The 20,204-nt window shown below is 43.6% G+C and overlaps 1 protein-coding gene across 1 annotated transcript in view; it reads left to right on the top strand.

Annotated features, from left to right (window-relative positions):
- Nucleotides 1-20,204, top strand: part of fam135b (family with sequence similarity 135 member B) — a 71,479-nt gene that overhangs the window by 7,094 nt on the left and 44,181 nt on the right. The window contains exons 6-21 of the mRNA XM_058046656.1: nt 1,223-1,319; nt 1,978-2,057; nt 7,503-7,645; nt 9,315-9,385; nt 9,519-9,692; nt 9,902-10,028; nt 12,941-13,100; nt 13,809-13,858; nt 13,975-14,130; nt 15,592-15,665; nt 15,744-15,898; nt 16,631-18,206; nt 18,387-18,556; nt 18,630-18,721; nt 18,797-18,894; nt 19,957-20,108. Coding sequence (XP_057902639.1) covers nt 1,243-1,319; nt 1,978-2,057; nt 7,503-7,645; nt 9,315-9,385; nt 9,519-9,692; nt 9,902-10,028; nt 12,941-13,100; nt 13,809-13,858; nt 13,975-14,130; nt 15,592-15,665; nt 15,744-15,898; nt 16,631-18,206; nt 18,387-18,556; nt 18,630-18,721; nt 18,797-18,894; nt 19,957-20,108 — 3,355 coding nt within the window. The 5' untranslated portion in view covers nt 1,223-1,242. The remainder of the gene's footprint in view (nt 1-1,222; nt 1,320-1,977; nt 2,058-7,502; nt 7,646-9,314; nt 9,386-9,518; nt 9,693-9,901; nt 10,029-12,940; nt 13,101-13,808; nt 13,859-13,974; nt 14,131-15,591; nt 15,666-15,743; nt 15,899-16,630; nt 18,207-18,386; nt 18,557-18,629; nt 18,722-18,796; nt 18,895-19,956; nt 20,109-20,204) is intronic.

Below are 20,204 nucleotides of genomic sequence, written 5' to 3'. Positions count from 1 at the left end.
ACATACTTGCTCACGGTGCAACAAAATGAAAACACAACATATCCACGGCAAGTTACTGTATCACAAATCAACAAGTATGACTATGTGGGTGATTCACAACAACGAAGCGCTAAACATAACATGTAACTTTAAACTGTTATTTCCAAATGACCTCAAGACATGCTGGGTAGTCCAGCTGCAACCACAATATGAACTATGAACAATAAAACATTGGATATGTTAACTTCTATTCATTTACTCTATTCGTTGACCTCCTCAACAAATTTTGCGACAAACATTGCAAAATGTTGGGAGAGTACCACAAGTTACCCTGCATGCCTTGCGGCCGGAATATATGGGTATATGTAAATATTTATTTGTATGCCCACATGGTGCAGTGGGTAGGTTCTATATGTGTCGCGTGTGTTGACATGTGGTGTTGTTTTGTGGATCGCTTTTTTTGTACAAGCTACAGATTGCAAAATGCCTGATGGGCCGGATGAAGACGCTTTGCGGGCCTGATGTGGCCCGCGGGCCGTAGTTTGCTCACCCCTGCTCTAGGTACACATATTATTGTTAGAACGCCATTAAAAAGTCCATTTTGCATAATAGGTGACCTTTAAAGAGCAAGAATGCATAATGTGTGTTTTATCATGCATTTTTGTGGAAATGAATTGAGTGTGTTTTGCGCCATCGCCAACAATTCCGAATCCAACTGTGAAAAACACGTCCTGATATTACCTGATAAGGCCGACTGTGAAAACTAATTGCAACACCGCTCTCCTTGCATGGAGAGCCACATCACATCACCAGCCTTCTCTCGTAGCGACAAGCAGCCATGGCGTTTTAAAAAGGCACACGCATCGAAAGGATTATGTTTCAGCGCATTCATTGGAGTTATTTGATGCTGCTTTACTGGCACATCACTGTCACTTGTATACATTTCATCTTTCAAGGCCTTTTTGTCAAGTGCTAGATAGAAATAAATTCACGTCTGTGTTTTGTCCAATGGGATCCAGACATTGTTGGTTCAATGGAAGACAAACATACTCAGTGTTTGTGCCAGTTGTGCCTCGGGATGTCTGTGATATCGTATCAAAATATCTTCTCTCCACGGTGCCAAGCATCTTACCTGCACATTGTCTCTGAGTATGAACGTGAGAGCCAATAGGTGTGCAGATTTGTATGAAAACATGCAGTTTAAAGCTGCAAAATGTCTCATCTTTCTGTTGTCTTCCTGCAGGTGATGAGTGGGATTATATCATGTCTGAAGTACAGGGAACACTGGAGTTTTCCATAGAGTTGCACAAGTTTCACAATGTGGATCTTTTCCAAAGAGGGTAAGAACGTATATTGTCACATATAGAATTCTCATTCCACTCTAAACTAATCAATGGTCACACACGGTATGAATTTTAAGATGCAATTTGTCACAAATTAAAATACCAACACCTTCCACCTCTGTAAAGGCTACCTTCCAATTAGTGCATGTTATATAATGTATGACATTTTGTAGCATTAATATGATATACCAAGCTGTACTTGCATTAACTGATGAAATCTTATCATTTAAAAGAGGCAAATGCATTTTAAACATCTCATTATGAACGTGATGGTATATTATAATTAGGTTTTAGGACCACATTTTGCTCTCCCGGTTTGCCAATAAGTCCCAGGAGAACTGAAATTTCCTTTAGCCCTAAAGAGCATCGGTCTGAACTGGAAAGTTTTGTAAATAACATGTAACCCCTTGAGAATTCACCATTGTTATCTTACACTTTGCAGTTATTACCAAGCAATTGGACTGAGATAATTCAGCCTTTAATACATATTTTTATTCATACAATATGACGGATTTTCTTTAATGTAACATTGTAGCGAACACTAGAGGGCTTATCTGCAGTCGGGTGGGGGGCGTTGTTTGTGTACAATATTTTGGACCAAATATTTTCCACAAGCTAATGTCTTCATATGTGTATATGTCTACCTTTTTTTCAGGTTCTACCAGGTACGAACAGGGTTAAAGGTCTCCCCTCGAGTCCCCCACAGGTTGATAGTGACAACACATGATAACACAGGTGAGAGCTGATGATTTATATGTTTTTTCTTGATGAAATATTCTCATAACCATGGGAGTAAACCCTAATCTGCTTTATTATTATTGTTTTGCTGAGGAGCTGAGGACATGAATACAGTGTATGTTTACTGTTTTTATTTAGCTAGCCCTCCTGGTAACAGTGACAATGTATTCAAGGAGGAAATAGGCATTAAATAGCACAATAAAACTACTCTAGTAATGTATACTAGATTACCAGTAGCACATGTTCTGTAGCATAATCTATATGTTTTTTTTTTTTTACGATACACCAGTATACGATGCTTACGTAGACGATGCAATGCAGTACAGAATGAATCATACCAAGGCGTTAAATTCTTGGCTTCTGGCAATGCAGGAAGTCAGTCACTGACAATACTGATTCACAGCAATAGCAGTTATTTTTAGCGACGCGTGACTGGCCGAGTGTGTCATTGTGTGTGTCTCTGTGTGATTATGGGCACGGGCCAAATTGGGTACATGCCTAATTGTGAGGGCGTTCCTGCATGGCGTTATTAGAGAGATGACAGGAAGATGGTGACAGGTTATTTCCTTATCTCATTAGTTTATAGCAGTGATATTCAACTGGGAGCCCGTGGGCCTAATTCGGCGCGTCATTGACTTCAGACGGGCCCATGAGTTCAGTTCAAAACATAGGAACGACTAACATAATGGCATAAGTACCACTAAGTAAAGTCTCAGAAGTCAGCAAGTCCAGACGATTAGCCGGAGCAGAACAACACTGCATACCTCTGACACCTCCGCCCACTATTTGCAAAGCACTGGTTTACGCTGGGCACGGCGGTCTAGTGGTTAGCGTGCAGACCTCACAGCTAGGAGACGAGGGTTCAATTCCACCCTCGGCTATCTCTGTGTGGAGTTTGCATGTTGCATGCGTGGGTTTTCTCCGGGTACTCCGGTTTCCTCCCACATTCCAAAAACATGCTAGATTAATTGGCGACTCCAAATTGTCCATAGGTATGAATGTGAGTGTGAATGGTTGTTTGTCTATATGTGCCCTGTGATTGGCTGGCGACCAGTCCAGGGTGTACCCCGCCTCTCGCCCGAAGACAGCTGGGATAGGCTCCAGCGCCCCCCGCAACCCTCGTGAGGAAAAGCGGTAGAAAATGAATGAATGAATGAATGGTTTACGCTGTATATAAGGATGCAAGGGATTTGAGGAGGAAGAAAACGAGATGCTTGACAGGTGGGATGCTCCGATCCATCGGCGACCGTGATCAGCATTTGCCGATCATTTATTGGGGCTTCTGGCTGTCAGGGGTTCTTGGAATTGTCCTATCTTTTCCCTCCTTTACGGCATTCTGGACCAATGGCACTCATCATAAATACATTGATAAATGTACACTTAATCCATACTCTCTGTCACTCGTTGTGTTTCATTCTATGAAAGTGTCAAAAGGACCTTTGCATCACATATTTATATCCATATTCACATCATAAATATGTGCCCCCCCCAACCCCCCTGCCACTTCTTGCTGTGCATCTCCTTCCACAAGGTCATGAATTAAGCCAGTTCACCTCACAGGCTGATTGCGGAACATAACTGTGGTGAGCCAGTGAGAGCATCGAGCATACGCGGCAACAGGAAATAATCCCTTAGTGTGATCTCTCTGAAAGTGCATGCTTGACGTCTCAGACCATACACATCGAGCGTGTGTCGGATTGAGGCAAAGGCTCATAAGAAGCATTTAATGATGGCATATTGACTCATAATAACATAATGATTTTTAAGGCAGTACTGTTGTACTACCATGACGATCAAGTGTACATTGAGAGTTTTGTGGGTTTTATTGCTAGGAAAGGATAGAATAGGGTAGGCAGTGCACATATACACACACACTCTAATACACAGCAGATGTAGAGTACCGGGGGCTGTAAGCAGATTATTTCTGGCACAGAATCACTGTGACTAAAGCTTAGGGGCATTTCAGCAAGTTTTAAAGTGCAGGATGTGATAACGCCCCAAAAAAGCATGTACAGACGGAAGCATCCCATTATGCAATAAGCGTTTGATGTGTGACTGCTGCACGTGTTACAAGAATGCAGTAGCATACTATAAAGTCATATCAACAAATCATATCACTGGTTGTATTTTATGATTGACCATTATCTTCATTACTTTCAATGTGTGTTTAAACCTTGTGTAAAACACCTACGGCAGGGGTCTCAAACACGCGGCCCGCGGGCCAAATGTGGCCCGCAGGACACTAGTTTGAGGCCCCCGCCTTGATATGAAAGTTTAATGTTAGTGCGGCCCGCGCAAGTTTGGTATGGATGCTGTATGGTATCATGTACCCAGAAAAAATTATTACGTTTGATTAATGTTCATGTTAAAGGTTAAATAACTGTTAATAGTTAGCCTCCCTATCCGTGTGGAAGTGGTAAGTTTTTGGCTATTTAAGTTTAAAGGAAATAACTTGAAGGCTACCGTTTAGGTCGCTAGCTATCTAGTTTGCGAGTTAGCATGTGTCTCAAGACCCTGCAGTTGCGCAATATGTTGTAAATAAAAAAAGTATGAATGTGACTATAGTCGTGTTTTGTCATGTCTACAGGGCTCTAATAATGCTTTGTTAATTTTAATCTGAAAAAAATAATGTCTACCCACCAACTATATGTGGTTTCTTAAGTTTTTATTATTTGCCATTTTATTATTATTATTATATTTATTTATTACTGATTGATTGATTGCTTTTCTTTATTCTTGATTTGTTTATTTATTTTTCATCTTATTTTGTGCAGAAAAATAAAAATTAAGATATTTGAGAACAGTGGAATGTTTTATCAGAGCTTTTATTGTAGAAAATCAAAACCAAAGCAAAGTTTATTCATTTTTCTGTTCTTAATAAATGCAGGGTTTTTTTTTGTTCTTTTTTGAAAACCTGATGCGGTCCAGTCTCGCCCAGACCCTAGCTCCAGTGGCCCCCAAGTAAATTAAGTGTGAGACCCCTGACCTAGGGTGTTGATTAGTGCCTTGTCCTGCTCTGAATTAGTCACAAGGGGCCAAAAGTAACGGAGAGCTACATTTGAGCTTCATGCAGCTTTTATTCTCCTATCAGTGCTACTCAATCACATTTGCTGTAGCACACTTTCAAACATCTGCAATGGGTAAAAGGATTTTCTACAAAAATGAGTAGAAATTGTTTGATCCGTCGAGTGCTACCAAAGCAAAATTATCATCTGCATAATTAGTAGCACCCGGTCTTGTCAAGATAAAAGATATTCTTATAGATTTAGATGAACGTATGTACAGTCAAACCTCACTTTTATGTGTGAATCGTTCTTTTTTTGGGTAATTTTGCCCAAAAATATGCCATGCGGCGGCACAGCGGTCGAGTGGTTAGCGCACAGACCTCACAGCTAGGAGACCCGAGTTCAATCCCACATTCGGCCATCTCTTTGTGGAGTTTGCATGTTCTCCCCGTGTGTGGGTTTTCTCCGGGTACTCCGGTTTCCTCCCACATTCCAAAAACATGCTAGGTTAATTGGCCACTCTAAATTGTCCATAGGTATGAATGTGAGTGTGAATGGTTGTTTGTCTATATGTGCCCTGATTGGCTGCTGACCAGTCTCTCGCCTGAAGACAGCTGGGATAGGCTCCAGCACCCCCGCGACCCTCGTGAGGATACATAAGCGGTAGAAAATGAATGAATGAATATACCATGTAATATACACCCTACGCATTGCTGACTCACTGTCCGTGTATTTTCCATCAAGTAATAACCCACCATGGGGCCAAAGTAATGTGCAAAGGCCAGCATTTTGATAACGAAGGTGAGAACCACTTAGAACTTAAGAGTATTGGTCCATCTAATAAATGCTATCCAAAGCAAAACTACTGACCGCCATCAATCATGATTGCAAATGGCGATGAAAAAATGTCTTTTCTGACCAACGTTTCCATGCGAACCTTTTGTTAGACGTAATACCACAGCCAACCCCTAATCCTCGCATCATCTGTCAGTCGGCAAGGCGACAGCAGCAGCGGCGGCTGCACACCCGCACAAAGGTGACACAGTCACCTTCACACATCTAACAAGCCGTTGACAACAGTCATGCTCCCGCTCTTCCCCCCGCCACCCCTGTCATGTTTAGGTGGAGGGTGCTTGATGCTGCAGGGTGCGGCAGCAGTATCAGGAGGAAGCCCCGTGGAGAGGGGCAGACTAGACAGGCGGGCACACCATCTCAGCGGGATGTTTGAAAAGCCTCTCGGGGCCTCGCAGTTGGACAGCGGTGTGTGAAAATACCGCAGGGTAAACAGGAATCTCATTGCAGCAGTGCTGTATCATACTTTTTTTTTTTTTTACTGTATGTGCGACTAAAAACATGCAGATGCTCTGTTCGCCACTGTAGTTTATCATTGTCATACCCCTGCCTGAGGACAGATGGGTTAGTTTGCCCTATTTTTTTTAATTTTCAACAGCCTATAAGGCCTATATTGCACAACATAATGACAAATATCCAGCCTGACAGCAATGACGCAGATATAATCGCTTTTCTTTCTTCAAATGCTTTCAAATGATTCAATACCAGAGCATTCACACAAATAATAATGCCCAGTTTTGAGTGATTGTTTTTCCATGTAGCGGAGCAAAGTATACAGACAGTTAGCAACACTGCAGTGATTCAGCAATGTCAGCTACCACAACAGGAAGTACATTTTGGTCTCATATGAGGTTTAGTTGAAAAATCCATTATTATCTTTGAGTTAAGTTCACGGTCCTGCAAATTCCAAATTTTTTACTCATCTTCTCTGAAAATAGGCCTGAAAATCACCCTTACTTACTAATACAAATAGATGAGAAAACAGGTAAAATGCATATTATTATGTCCATTTTTACATGTTTATACAGGAGAGGGGCGACACGGCGGTCTAGTAGTTAGCGCGCAGACCTCACAGCTAGGAGACCAGGGTTTCCTCCCACATTCCAAAAACATGCTAGGTTAATTGGCGACTCCAAATTGTCCATAGGTATGAATGTGAGTGTGAATGGTTGTTTGTCTATATGTGATTGGCTGGCGACCAGTCCAGGGTGTACCCCGCCTCTCGCCCGAAGACAGCTGGGATAGGCTCCAGCACCCCCACAACCCTCGTGAGGAAAAAGCGGTAGAAAATGAATGAATGAATGAATACAGGAGAGGGTTCTGGTTCTGAATCATTACGACTCTTATAGAAAATGCTGATCCAAAATCAGAGGAGAACTTGTTGAGTGTTTGTCAATAGAATCCTTTTCATGCTGCCAAAGCACCAAATCTAATAACATTGAAGTGAATGCATATATGATGTTGACCCAGTTTAATGAATTTCCAAATGAACCGTATGCATTATTTTCATTTCTCTGTGTCAACCTGTGCCATGTTCAGGTACCAAGTGTTGCAATGTAAGATGTGTTTGTGGTTGTCGCTACAGGAGGCGATTGCAGCTTCAGCTCCCCGGGGGTGTACGACGGCACGGCGTTCAGCCGGATATTTCAGATCCTTTACAGAAACGAGGATATCACGGTGAATGACTGTGTGATCTTCAAAGTGCACCTGTTATTGGACGGGGAAAGGGTGAGTCATGCTGGTTGACATTTTCTGCAAACGCACACACTGACATTTGTTAGCGTCCTTATTGCATCGCTGCTGTTTGGGACGTTAGGCAACTATTAGTTTGTGGGTCATTTTATTAGCATTGGCTGTAGCTGCTGCACTTGAAGTGTCATTAGCTCTGCATGTACTTTAAAATGTTGCTATTCGGCTATTGTTGTGGAAGTCACCTGTGTTACATTTGCTGGCTGTGTACCGCTATTACAACATCGGGTCTGTGTTGTGCAATGTCCATGCAAATTAGGTGTTTTGCTGTTTAGGTCAATAAACAGCCCAGGCATAATTTATGCCTTTACAGTATTTATCGATCATGTAAATAGCCTGTACCCCAGCCTGCTTTTGCTTGCTCCCTTCTGAGCTTATTAAAATAATCCTAATCCTCCTGAATGAACGTGGAGACAGAGTAGCATCAAGACATAGTGGCTTCCAGCAGCAAACTCTCCCAAAGGCTCCCGGCTCATTAACCTTCCGGAGGTTATCTGCTGCTCATATCCTGAGATAGCACAGATAAAAATAGCTCTTCTCGCTCTTGATCAATGGCAGCATCGATGCTGGACACGGGCGTGAAGATCGTGCGCGTTTAATGTATGTTCGGGACAGAGGGGAAGCACTCTCACCAGCAGCATGTGAAGAATCTATTAACATCTCTTCAAGTCAGCCTTCAAAAGACACCATTAGTACATGCTTTGTTGGAATTCAAATAGGTTGAGTTGGCCCATATAACTGTTCAAGATAGGGCACACATAATAATAATAATAATATCATATAATATTGTGTATTACCATGTAAGATTCAAATTATGGTTGAGATATTTTCTAAACCAACACATGCATCTCAGTTTTGTGATATAGGTGGAAAAGCATCATCAACTACGAGTATCAACTTTGGCACTTTTTTTCCCCAAAATATTTCAACTTTCTCCTTAAATAATCATTTTTTTTTCTTGTAATTTTATGTTTTTATTCTCATAATATTTCACATTTATTTCCATAATAAGATCACTTTTTCTCAATTTAATACTTTCAAAAATGACAACATAAAACATATTTGTCCTCATAATATGACAAGTTTATTCCCTCATTCTTCTTGATATTTTGACTTTATTGTCATAAAGTTACTGTTTTTTTTTTCATTCATTCATTCATTCATTTTCTACCACTTTTTCCTCACAAGGGTCGCGGGGGTGCTGGAGCCTATCCCAGCTGTCTTTGGGCGAGAGGCGGGGTACACCCTGGGCTGGTCGCCAGCCAATCACAGGGCCAATCACAGGGCACATATAGACAAACAACCATTCACACTCACATTCATACCTATGGACAATTTGGAGTCGCCAATTAACCTAGCATGTTTTTGGAATGTGGGAGGAAACCGGAGTACCCGGAGAAAACCCACGCATGCACGGGGAGAACATGCAAACTCCACACAGAGATGGCCGAGGGTGGAATTGAACCCTGGTGTCTTAGCTGTGAGGTCTGCGCGCTAACCACTAGACCGCCGATTTTTTTTCAATTATTTCAAATTTCTTTTTGCAAATTTTATTCTTGTAACTATAACTTTTTTGTGTAAGTTGACTGTTTCTCATAATTTTAGCCTACAACCTCTTAGTGTTCTTGTCTTGTCCAATGTTCTGCAGGTGGAGGAGGCCCTCAGCGAGGTGGACTTCCAGTTGAAGCTGGATCTTCACTTCACTGACAACGAGCAACAGTAGGTGCACGGGCCAATTATTCATGTTGAATTATTAAAAGCCGTGGCCGGCACAGATACTCGCTAGTGGGAAAAGCCATTCGATAAATACGACTGGAATTGGAAATGAATATCCTGTCTGTGTCTGTCTCAGGTTGGCAGACATTGTGGCCGTCCCGTTGATCAGCAGTCGCACCCTCAACCTCCACTTCCACCCGCAGCAGGGCCTGCACCATCATGTTCCTGTCATGTTTGACTACTTCCACCTGTCCGTCATTTCCGTTTCCATCCATGCCTCACTGGTTGCCTTACATCAGCCGCTAATCAGGTACAGCAAAGGGTTTTTTTTCCTACTCATTTCCATGGCTTTAACGTTCTACAAAGCACGCCGCTTGTTTTGATGTTCTTGTCTCACCTTTCATCATATCAGGGGAACATCAACCCCTTGAAATTATCTCTAGATTTTTTTCTACAGTATTTAAATCAACAATTCCTTATGCTTCCTGACCCATCACTCCATGTCTTTCCTTCCTGCAGCTTTGCTCGCACAGGAAAGGGATCCTGGTTGGGAAAAGGATCACCTGAAAGTACCAGCGATCCGTCTGCCATCTCTGTGGAGAACCTTGTATTTGGAGCAGGCTACTGCAAACCCATCATCTCAGAGGTATGCTGCAGGAAGCCACCCCGTTTTGCCTATTTAGAGAGATGCTCCTGCTTGCCATGCGAGATGCTCAGCGCCATGTGGTGACAAATCTGATTTATAGATCTTGGATGTGTGTCATCTTCAGAACTGGTCACTTGAGACCCGCCAACCAGAAGCTAGCTCGGATTAAATGGCTTATCGCTGAGTGAGCTGACAAATAAAGTGTTTCCTGGCCAATCATCACACTTTGCCCGAAAGCGCCACTCATACCTTATGTTGAAAACTCACCATCAAGATTTATCGTCACCCATCTGCGTGGTGTATGTCTTTCCAGTTTGATGGTTTATTGGAGTAATTCCCTCCAAGGAGTTGAATTGGCAAACCACCAAAATAAACGGTCCATTGTTTATTGTGTGTGATGGATGCCAATCGGACGCACTTGTCTTTTCATTCATTCATTCATTCATTCATTTTCTACCGCTTTTTCCTCATGAGGGTCGCGGGGGTGCTGGAGCCTATCCCAGCTGTCTTTGGGCGAGAGGCGGGGTACACCCTGGACTGGTCGCTGGCCAATCACAGGGCACATATAGACAAACAACCATTCACACTCACATTCATACCTATGGACAATTAACCTAGCATGTTTTTGGAATGTGGGAGGAAACCGGAGTACCCGGAGAAAACCCACGCATGCACGGGGAGAACATGCAAACTCCACACAGAGATGGCAGAGGGTGGGCACTTGTCTTTTCGAACTTTGTATTTCATGGTGGATGATCGCTTCGCCACCAAGCTCTACTTGTACGTTTTGCTGAAAAGTCACAATCTTCATCATCGGCCATCTGTTTAGCATACCCGCTTCAATTATGGTGGTGCCTAGTTCAATTCCATGGAGGAGATCCTATTGATGTATTCATCTTTACCACTCATTTGCCACTCTCTTATTTTGTTCATGAAATCCTTAAATAACTTGCAGCTCGGGTTCCTTCGGACGTCAGCGTCTCCTCTGTAAATCTTAATGAGGGCCTCAATCACCCCCCCCCCCCCCCCCAACCCCCCTAGCCCTTCCTCCTGGTTTTATTCCCACCCCTAGTCGGGCGCTTTAATAAGCTCTGGCTTTAGACAAGCGAGGAAGGAAGGTGGTGGAGAGAAGGTGCTGGGGTGGGGGGGGAGTGTCTTCGTTTGATCCTAGTAATGAGTTCAGCTCTCAAGCGCCACGTACGACCACGTCGCTGCAGGTGAAATGTTCACGGAGAGCTTCCTACTCCCTCACCTTCTTTATGTGCTGAGACTTTTTTTAGTACTATGGAGCATATCTTCCTGTCTTTAAAATGCGTTTCAATGTTCTGAACTCCTATTTCGATGTTGTATTGAGCACAATAGTGCTATCCTAAGGAAGTAGCTTGTTTTCTTCATTCATTCATTTTCTACGGCTTTTTCCTCACGAGGGTCGCCGGGGGTGCTGGAGCCTATCCCAGCTGTCTTTGGGCGAGAGGCGGGGTACACCCTGGACTGGTGGCCAGCCAATCACAGGGCACATATAGACAAACAACCATTCACACTCACATTCATACCTATGGACAATTTGGAGTGGCCAATTAACCTAGCATGTTTTTGGAATGTGGGAGGAGACCGGAGTACCCGGAGAAAAACCACACATGCACGGAGAGGACATGCAAACTCCACACAGAGATGGCCGAGGGTGGAATTGAACCTTGGTCTCCTAGCTGTGAGGTCTGCGCGCTAACCACTCGACTGCCGTGCTGCCGCTTGTTTTCTTTTGTTTTTTAAATCAATTACTATGCCATGCTCTACTTTTCCTACCGTACATTTATTATGTATTTGGGCTACACCATCCAGGTAAAAAAAAACAAACAAACGATGGAGCGTAGCTTTTCCAGTAGAGAGTAAGACCTAGATGTTTTTAGGATAATGACTAGTTCAAACAAAAACACGGCTCTTTCCCACCCACCCTTGCCTGAGAGGCCTCGCAGATGGCGTATAGGTAAAGAGAATTATGAAAGTAAACATACAGATGTTCCTTCCTGGTTTGCTTATACTGTGCCACTGCAATTACAGAGCGCACACAGGTATGATGATAGGGCCGGAGACTCCACTCGCCCCGGGGAAATTACAGTATGTCCGCAAATACTCCAAAGCTGCGCTTGCCAAAACATCCTCACCACGGAAAGGAGCCCAAGGAAGCGGCTTGAGGTCAGGGCCAAGCAGGCCTCTTGGTCAAGACTAAGAGGCTATGTCACTGATACCGAATATGATGGCCGGTCCAGAACATAAATCAGGATTGTGACTGAACTGTCATGGCTGCTGTGTAGCCGTTTGTAGAAACTGTAGCGGAAGTCTGTTGCGTTGAAGGGGAGCCATCTGCTGGAAGAGTCTGACACTGTAGTTCTTTTATACCACTGGATTTGGGGTTGATGGTCCATATCCCATATCAGCACAGAACTCACGCTGCGTCTATAAAAATACACATACTGAAGTGGAAATTTATCTCGATGTTTTGTTTCCTGACATTGTGTTTTTTCCTTACCTCCGTCGCCAAAGTTTTATCTGATTTTCTTTGATTGACTTGACCTGGTTTAAGAGTTGAAGTTCAATGTGAACATCAAGGTGAAAAGCAGGGATGCGTTACATCCTGCCTCTCTCCGTGCACACGGACCTTTACTGCTCCCGGCAAGCTGTGTTTAAGGGCCGTTTGTTTCTTGTCTTATTTGATCTTTCGGGTAATTACCAGGACTTTGCCAATGCGAAGGGAGGGGGCAAGGGTGCTTTTCTTTACACGGGGTCAACGACGAGCCCTTCACAACTGTTCCAGCGGAGTGGCTGTAAAGTTCAAGTATGTGTACATGGCCGTTATTACAGCGAGGCGACCTACATAGCGGCTGACATTTCCCATGTGGCTCTTCTCTCCACAGGGGAGTTTTTATGTGCCCAGTGAGGACTGCCTGCAGAGAGCTCATACGTGGCATCGAAGGCTCTGTCGCCTCCTGCTGGCCGCCCATGGCGGCCTGAGAAGATACTACACTGCACTGATGAAGGAGGTCCCTCAGCTGGAGCAGAAGTCAGAGGACGCAGGTTTGTACTTCCTCCATTTTTGTAGCATCTATGAGTACTATGAGTATGTTGTACATTAAATATTAACATTATAATAAAAAGTTATGACATTTTGAATGTCTGCAGGCCAAACTGCCCAACAAAAAAAAATCAAAATTTTCTAATGTTGCATTTGCATTTTGCATATGCCTTAAAAATAAATAAGTGATTAATAATAAGTAATAATACATTGTTTTTGCAATAATATAAATGATTATATTTCATATAATAACATATAAATGCGCGCAGACCTCGCAGCTAGGAGACCTTGGTTCAATTCCACCCTCGGCCATCTCTGTGTGGAGTTTGCATGTTCTCCCCGTGCATGTGTGGGTTTTCTCCGGGTACTCCGGTTTCCTCCCACATTCCAAAAACATGCTAGGTTAATTGGCCACTCCAAATTGTCCATAGGTATGAATGTGAGTGTGAATGGTTGTTTGTCTATATGTGCCCTGTGATTGGCTGGCCACCAATCCAGGGTGTACCGCGCCTCTCGCCTGAAGACAGCTGGGATAGGCTCCAGCATCCCCGCGACCCTCATGAGGAAAAAGCGGTAGAAAATGAATGAGTGAATGAACATATAAATGTTTGTGTAACTGTGCAGCATGTAATCAATAAAGCTTAATTTTAAATAAATTTGCAATAAATAATATCATAAATGGACTCTTCTTATTCTATGTAATATCACAGAGGTCCTGCCTATTGAAGAAACATTGAATCAGCTCACAATCGAGTTACAGGTATGTAGACCATGCATGGAAACATTTAAAACAAATAATTGATAGAGGTATATACGTATACTTAATGAAATAATGAACACACGTGAGAATCATAGCCTGTTTTTTTTTCCCGCCAGCTGCAGGATGGCCACGAGAAGGTGGCGGAGCAGATCAGCAGGGACGTGGGCTACTTCTGTTCGCAGCTTGCCGCTTTGTGGAGCCACTTCCTGGAGGTGGCCGTCCTCAACCCACACATCCTTTCCTATCTGGCCCAGGAGCACCACACGCTCAGGGTAAGAGTCCTTCAATTTCAATATTTTATTTTTTTACATTTTATTTCTGGGCGGCACGGCGGGCGAGTGGTTAGCGCGCAGATCTCACAGCTAGGAGACCAGGGTTCAATTCCAGTTGTCCTCATGCATGCATGGGTTTTCTCCGCGTACTCCGGTTTCCTCCCACATTCCAAAAACATGCTAGGTTAATTGGTGACTCCAAATTGTCCACAGGTATGAATGTGTGAATTATTATATATAATTTATAAATTTATAATTTAACTAATGACATTTTATCGTCCATCAAGCAGGCACACACTATGATGGCAAAATAAATTTTTATTACTATTTTAGGTACTTCATATCGCTTTTCATAGAATATATTGGTTAAAAATTTGCCTAGCATTACACATAACATGTTGCTGATTCACCGTTTTAGCATTTTTGTGCAACTACAAAATAACCTACCAGGGGGCCAAGTAACATTGTGAGTGCCAGCATTTTGATAAACAAGGTGAGAAACACGATTGAATCGAAGGATGTATGGACAGAGTGCATCGACAATAAATTGATGCACATTTCTGCCTCTAAAAATAGAATTATATTCGATAAAAGTGTATTCTTTTGTTTATATTTTTGTGTGTCTGGAACAGTTTGAGGCAGCACGGCGGGTCTAGTGGTTAGCACGCAGACCTCACAACTAGGAGACCGGGGTTCAATTCCACCCTCGGCCATCTCTGTGTGGAGTTTGCATGTTCTCCCCGTGCATGCGTGGGTTTTCTCCGGGTACTCCGGTTTCCTCCCACATTCCAAAAACATGCTAGGTTAATTGGCCACTCCAAATTGTCCATAGGTATGAATGTGAGTGTGAATGGTTGTTTGTCGATATGTGCCCTGTGATTGGCTGGCCACCAGTCTAGGGTGTACCCCGCCTTACGCCCGAAGACAGCTGGGATAGGCTCCAGCACCCCCGCGACCCTTGTGCGGTAGAAAATGAATGAATGAATGAATGACATTTTATTTCTATGATCTGTTTTTTTTGTTCTTTTTCTATGGATTTTTGTTATTTTCCCCCTCACTTTGACCTTGTGAAAATGGGGATGAAGCAACAACGACTGTATATCCGCTTCCATTTGGGTGTAATCAGCGAGCCGTTTAATAGCAACACAACAGCTTGTTGGCCGCGTCTCTCAGTGGTGTGATTCTGCTTCATCGCAGTTGTCGGAAAGTAATGAACATGTTTGCTGTGCTATTAAAGTACCCTCGAGGGGGTGGGGGTTGGGGGGGTGGGCGGCGGTAGATGCTGGCGTGCCTTCAGCGCCCGTCGGTCGAGTTTCACTTCACATTTCTTCTGTAATTATTGCGAAGTTAAATACAAATAATATCCTCACCGTGAGTCTCGGAGTGTTTAATGCCATCTTGTGCCACCTTACGCTGCTAAAAACCCCAGATTTAATCCTAATGATGCTTTATTTGTGGAAGGTGAGGAGATTTTCCGAGGCGTACTTCTTCACCGAGCACCCCAAAGAGACGTCTCTAACGTTTCAAGAGGAGCTGTAAGTAAGCACCATATCAGCACATATGAACACTTTTTTAAAGATCCATTTATTCTACTATTATGATGTTCTATGAAGTATCACCAGACAAGGTCAGGTAGCTGCAGAAGTACGCGCCTCCGACTACTTGGCCAAGATGCCTCCTTTACCCGTCGAGTGCCTGGACATTGATGGTGACTGGAACAGTCTGCCCATCATCTTTGAGGACAGATATGTGGAGTTGACTTTACCAGGTGTGGACAATATAATCTTTGATCATTCTGTGATATATAAGTTTGGGATCACTTGGAATTTTTTTTGGCCAGTCTGAGATTTTCTTGGCTTTTTCTTGGCAGTCCTGCCAGGAAGTCCAGCATCCTGAAGTCGTTGCTTCACTGTTGATACTGACACTGGTGTTTGATGGGTACTATTTAGTGCAGCTGCCAGGTTGTCTTAAACTACACACTCTCAGATATTTGTCTTCTTGCACAGTTGTGCATCGTTTTTCTGTCCTTGTTAGACCCAGTTTGTGCTGCTCTCTGAAGGGAGTAGTTAACAGCATGGTAAGAGATTTTAGTTTAGATTTTTAGATGGGTTTTCTAATAATCTATTAGCCTTATAAAATGATGAACTTGGATTAGCAGCCATACCAGGAGATTGATGCAGAGGACTGACAGTTGTTGATAGTAGGCCTCTATGCAAAAATGTAAAATCATCTGATTAATTTTAATTGTTTGTGAAATGGAAAAAATTGTTTGTGAAATGCAGGGAAAAAAATTCTTCTTTGGAAAACAAAGAAATTTGCAAGTGATCCCAAACTTTTGAGCGGTAGTGTTTCAAATATACTATCAAATAAAAAGTTATTTTTAACGCTCATATCAAGACCATATGGTCCGTTCTTACATTCATCTTATATGCATGTCAGTACGGTTCTTGTAGTTCATCGTCTGGTGTGATCTACAAATGTCTTGCTCTTGTCTTTCCAGAGCGGGGGGCGGTTTGCGCAACATCCGATGAGCAAAACGACTCGGATCCTGCAGCCAGGCGGACCCCAGAAAGAGATAAATCCCCTAAAGTATCACAGGATCCGTTGGATGGCGATGACTGCATGGATCTGACCACCTATGTGTCGCTTATAGCAAAGCAGAGCAGAAGTTCTCAGGACATTCTTGCAAGGGAGGAGCTATCTGTAGCAGATCTGCAGGATTCCAAAGTGGTCTCGTCAGCAGAGGAGAACTGTACTTCTCAGGCTATTGATTCTTGTAGAACAGAAGAAGTCCAAAAGGGCATCAGTAATGGTTCTCCAGCTCATCTTGGTGCAGGAATGTACGACGCCACAAAAGATAGCATGAGCCAAAGGAGTGAGGACAATGAGTCCGATATGTCCATGCCTTTAAATCAGTCTGTAGATGATGAGAGTGAAGATGCACCGGTGAGTATTCCTCTGGTTTGTCAGCACTCTGCTTTATCTTCATCCCCCGGTGGTCTCAGAAAAGAGACGCCGCACCGAGGAGGTCCGGTTATCTCAAAGATCATCAAGCGTTCCTCCTCAGTCATATCCGACTCAGGCATCGAGAGCGAGCCCAGCTCTGTGGCTTGGCCGTCGGAGGCTGCGCTACGAAGTCGCCCCCCTTTGGATTTCTCCAGCGAACGGGAGATCCCGCGCCAAAAAGTGCTCGTGCACCCCGTTCATCGTAGCTCCTTGGAAGGCCTGCAGATGGAGAGCAACGGCAGCCTTCCAAGTGGAGGCATACAGGCGTCGTTGACGTCCATAAGCTCGCTTCCTTACGAGGACGACCGCGAGCAGAGTCAAGGCAAACTAACCAAATCCGTGTCGGCGCCTCAGATCAGCAGCCCCGACGACAACGATGAGGACCATCTGCTTCTGCAAAAGGACACAGGTCAAGATTCAAATCAAATCAACTTTTCTTTGCACTCAGAGCGGCCGGAATCATCGCTTTTGACCACCTCAGAGGTGGTCAATCCTCAACAAAATGGACTGGAGAGATACACCGACAGTCAAGTGTTCCTTCTTCACGAGTCCACGGAGGGCCCTCATGTCAAGGAGAGTTGTGTTATGGACCGTCCTGAGGAGAATATGAGTGTCTCCGTGGAGGACGTACGTCTCGCTGCATCGGAAACACCGCCCTGCAGCAGTGGACACCAGCCAAGTGTCCATAAAAGAAGTCGAGTGGACCAGGAGAGCCTTAACAGCGTAGATGACCAGGAGCCCAGGACACCTCCTGAATTTGACTCTATAGGATCCTCACAAGGTTGCGATGACGCTTCAGAAGTCCAGACGAAGCCCCCGAAGGTCCCCAACTCCGGTCTGGCCTTTGTCAATAAGAAGATGGTGGAGGTGGTCAACATGTCAGTGTCCTGCGCCCCCACCTGTTTGCCTTTTTCCTCTGTTCTAAGAGACTCCCCGTCCATCAGCGGCATGTCCACGCGCCAGACTACCTCACCCATTACCCATCAGCCACTGGGCTCTTTTGGCATCATCTCCTCAAACCTCGCCAGCCACCTCAGCATGGACGAGGAGACCAATGAACGCATGATCAGGTGAGAGGGGGCAACACGGGTACACTGATCAAGGCTTGCAATAACATATTCCTTCTTTACACGCATGATATTGCAGTTTGATTGATATTGAGGACTGTATTATATAATCTATAAGTATTTATTCTAGTGGGTGTAGTTTATTAGCCTTATAATAACACAACCTCATAATGTCATGTCCAGCTTCTACAAAGCCAAAGACGAGCTTTTTCAGGGGATGATGAGCTTTCACGCCAGCCTGTACAGCAACATTCCTCTGCTGGCATCAGACCTGCCCTACTTCCCTCCCGAGGAGGACGATGAGGAGTTTGATGATGGCATACACCTGGTGGTGTGTGTGCACGGCCTTGACGGTGAGTGTGTCACGTCTTCAATGTCTACTCGTCAACATAAACGGTTCAGACATAATTTCATCTTCGCCTCCAGGAAACAGCGCAGACCTTCGCCTGGTGAAGACGTTCATTGAGTTAGGCCTGCCAGGATCGAGGCTGGACTTCCTCATGTCGGAAAGAAACCAGGTAGAGACATCCGATCACGTCAGGTTACGTTCAGCAACAATAAATTCATATTTTCTTTTTTTTTTTTCTTTGCAGACTGACACGTTTGCTGACTTTGACACCATGACGGACAGATTGTTGGATGAGATTATTCAGCACATCCAGCTGTATAATCTGACTATAGGCAGGATAAGGTTAGTACACACATACACACAATTATAATTACATTTAATAAACAAATAGCTAAAAATAATAAAAAACAAAAAAATAATAAAAAAAGTTATAAAAATGGATGACATGATAAGTATATCAAAGAATATACAGTACATACTGATATTATGGTAATCTATTTGAATAGGCTCCAGCAACCCCGGCGACCCTCGTGAGGATAAGCGGTAGAAAATGAATGAATGAATGAAAATAAATATCTAAAAATAATCAAACAAAAAATAATAACAAAGGTTTATAAAAATGGATGACATAAGTATATCAAAGCATATACAGTACATACTGATATTACGGTAATCTGTTTGAATAGGCTCCAGCAACCTCCGCGACCCTCGTGAGGATATGCGGTAGAAAATGAATGAATGAATGTTTTCCTCAGGCTGAAAACGTACAGTACTTCCATATCGCCAGTAGAGGGCAGCAAAGCCAGCAAATCAACCCCAATCCAGTCAGCCTGTGTGAAAACCTTCCCCGTTATAATGTATTAAAGCTGCTGAGAGCGAGGATGGATGAAAAGCTCTTATCATTCACAGCCAATAGCTTTCCAGCTTTCTCCTGATTGACTGTACTTTTACTGCAGAGATGACTTGCCTACTTCCCATCAAATTACGCTATTAATCTTCCCGCCTAATTGCCCTCAAAATGCCACTTTACGCAGTGGAGCCCAACTTTCTTCATTCTAGCTGTGCTCTCCAGAGAATGTGAAAGTAAAGAAAAAAAAAAGCAATGGCAATCTGGTACATTTCACGTATTTGGATATGTGAAGCAGTCGTCATGGCGATGAGGGATTTTTGGACTTAGGCTGCAACAGTGCAGTAATTAAACAAGGTGACAGGCTTCGCTGCACCAATTAATTCTCTATATGCTAGCATCATTAGCTTGTCTTTGAGGAGAGAAGAGAAGTTAATGAAGTTTCTTTAATTAGCACTGCTGTAACCAGGGAGTGGGACTCCATAGTAATACCATATTGTACTGCATTGAAGGTCACCAGCGCTACTTTCTAAAGTTGTTTGTTTTCGCACCAACAGCTTCATCGGACATTCTCTGGGGAACATCATCATCCGCTCGGTGCTGACCAGGCCTCGCTTTCGATGCTATCTGGCTAGGCTGCACACTTTCCTCTCGCTGTCAGGCCCGCACCTGGGAACGCTTTACAACAACAGCACCTTGGTCAGCACAGGTGAGGGAACCACTTTTGGTTACGGAATTTTTTGGGATTATATCAAATCAAATCAACTTTATTTGTATAGCACTTTTCCTGCAAAGAAATGCAACA

The sequence above is a fragment of the Doryrhamphus excisus genome, chromosome 14 (genome assembly GCF_030265055.1).
Source record: "Doryrhamphus excisus isolate RoL2022-K1 chromosome 14, RoL_Dexc_1.0, whole genome shotgun sequence".
In the NCBI taxonomy this organism is placed as follows: domain Eukaryota; kingdom Metazoa; phylum Chordata; class Actinopteri; order Syngnathiformes; family Syngnathidae; genus Doryrhamphus; species Doryrhamphus excisus.
The sequence above is the reverse complement of the archived record's forward strand: the minus strand, read 5'-3'. Positions and strand labels throughout refer to the sequence as shown.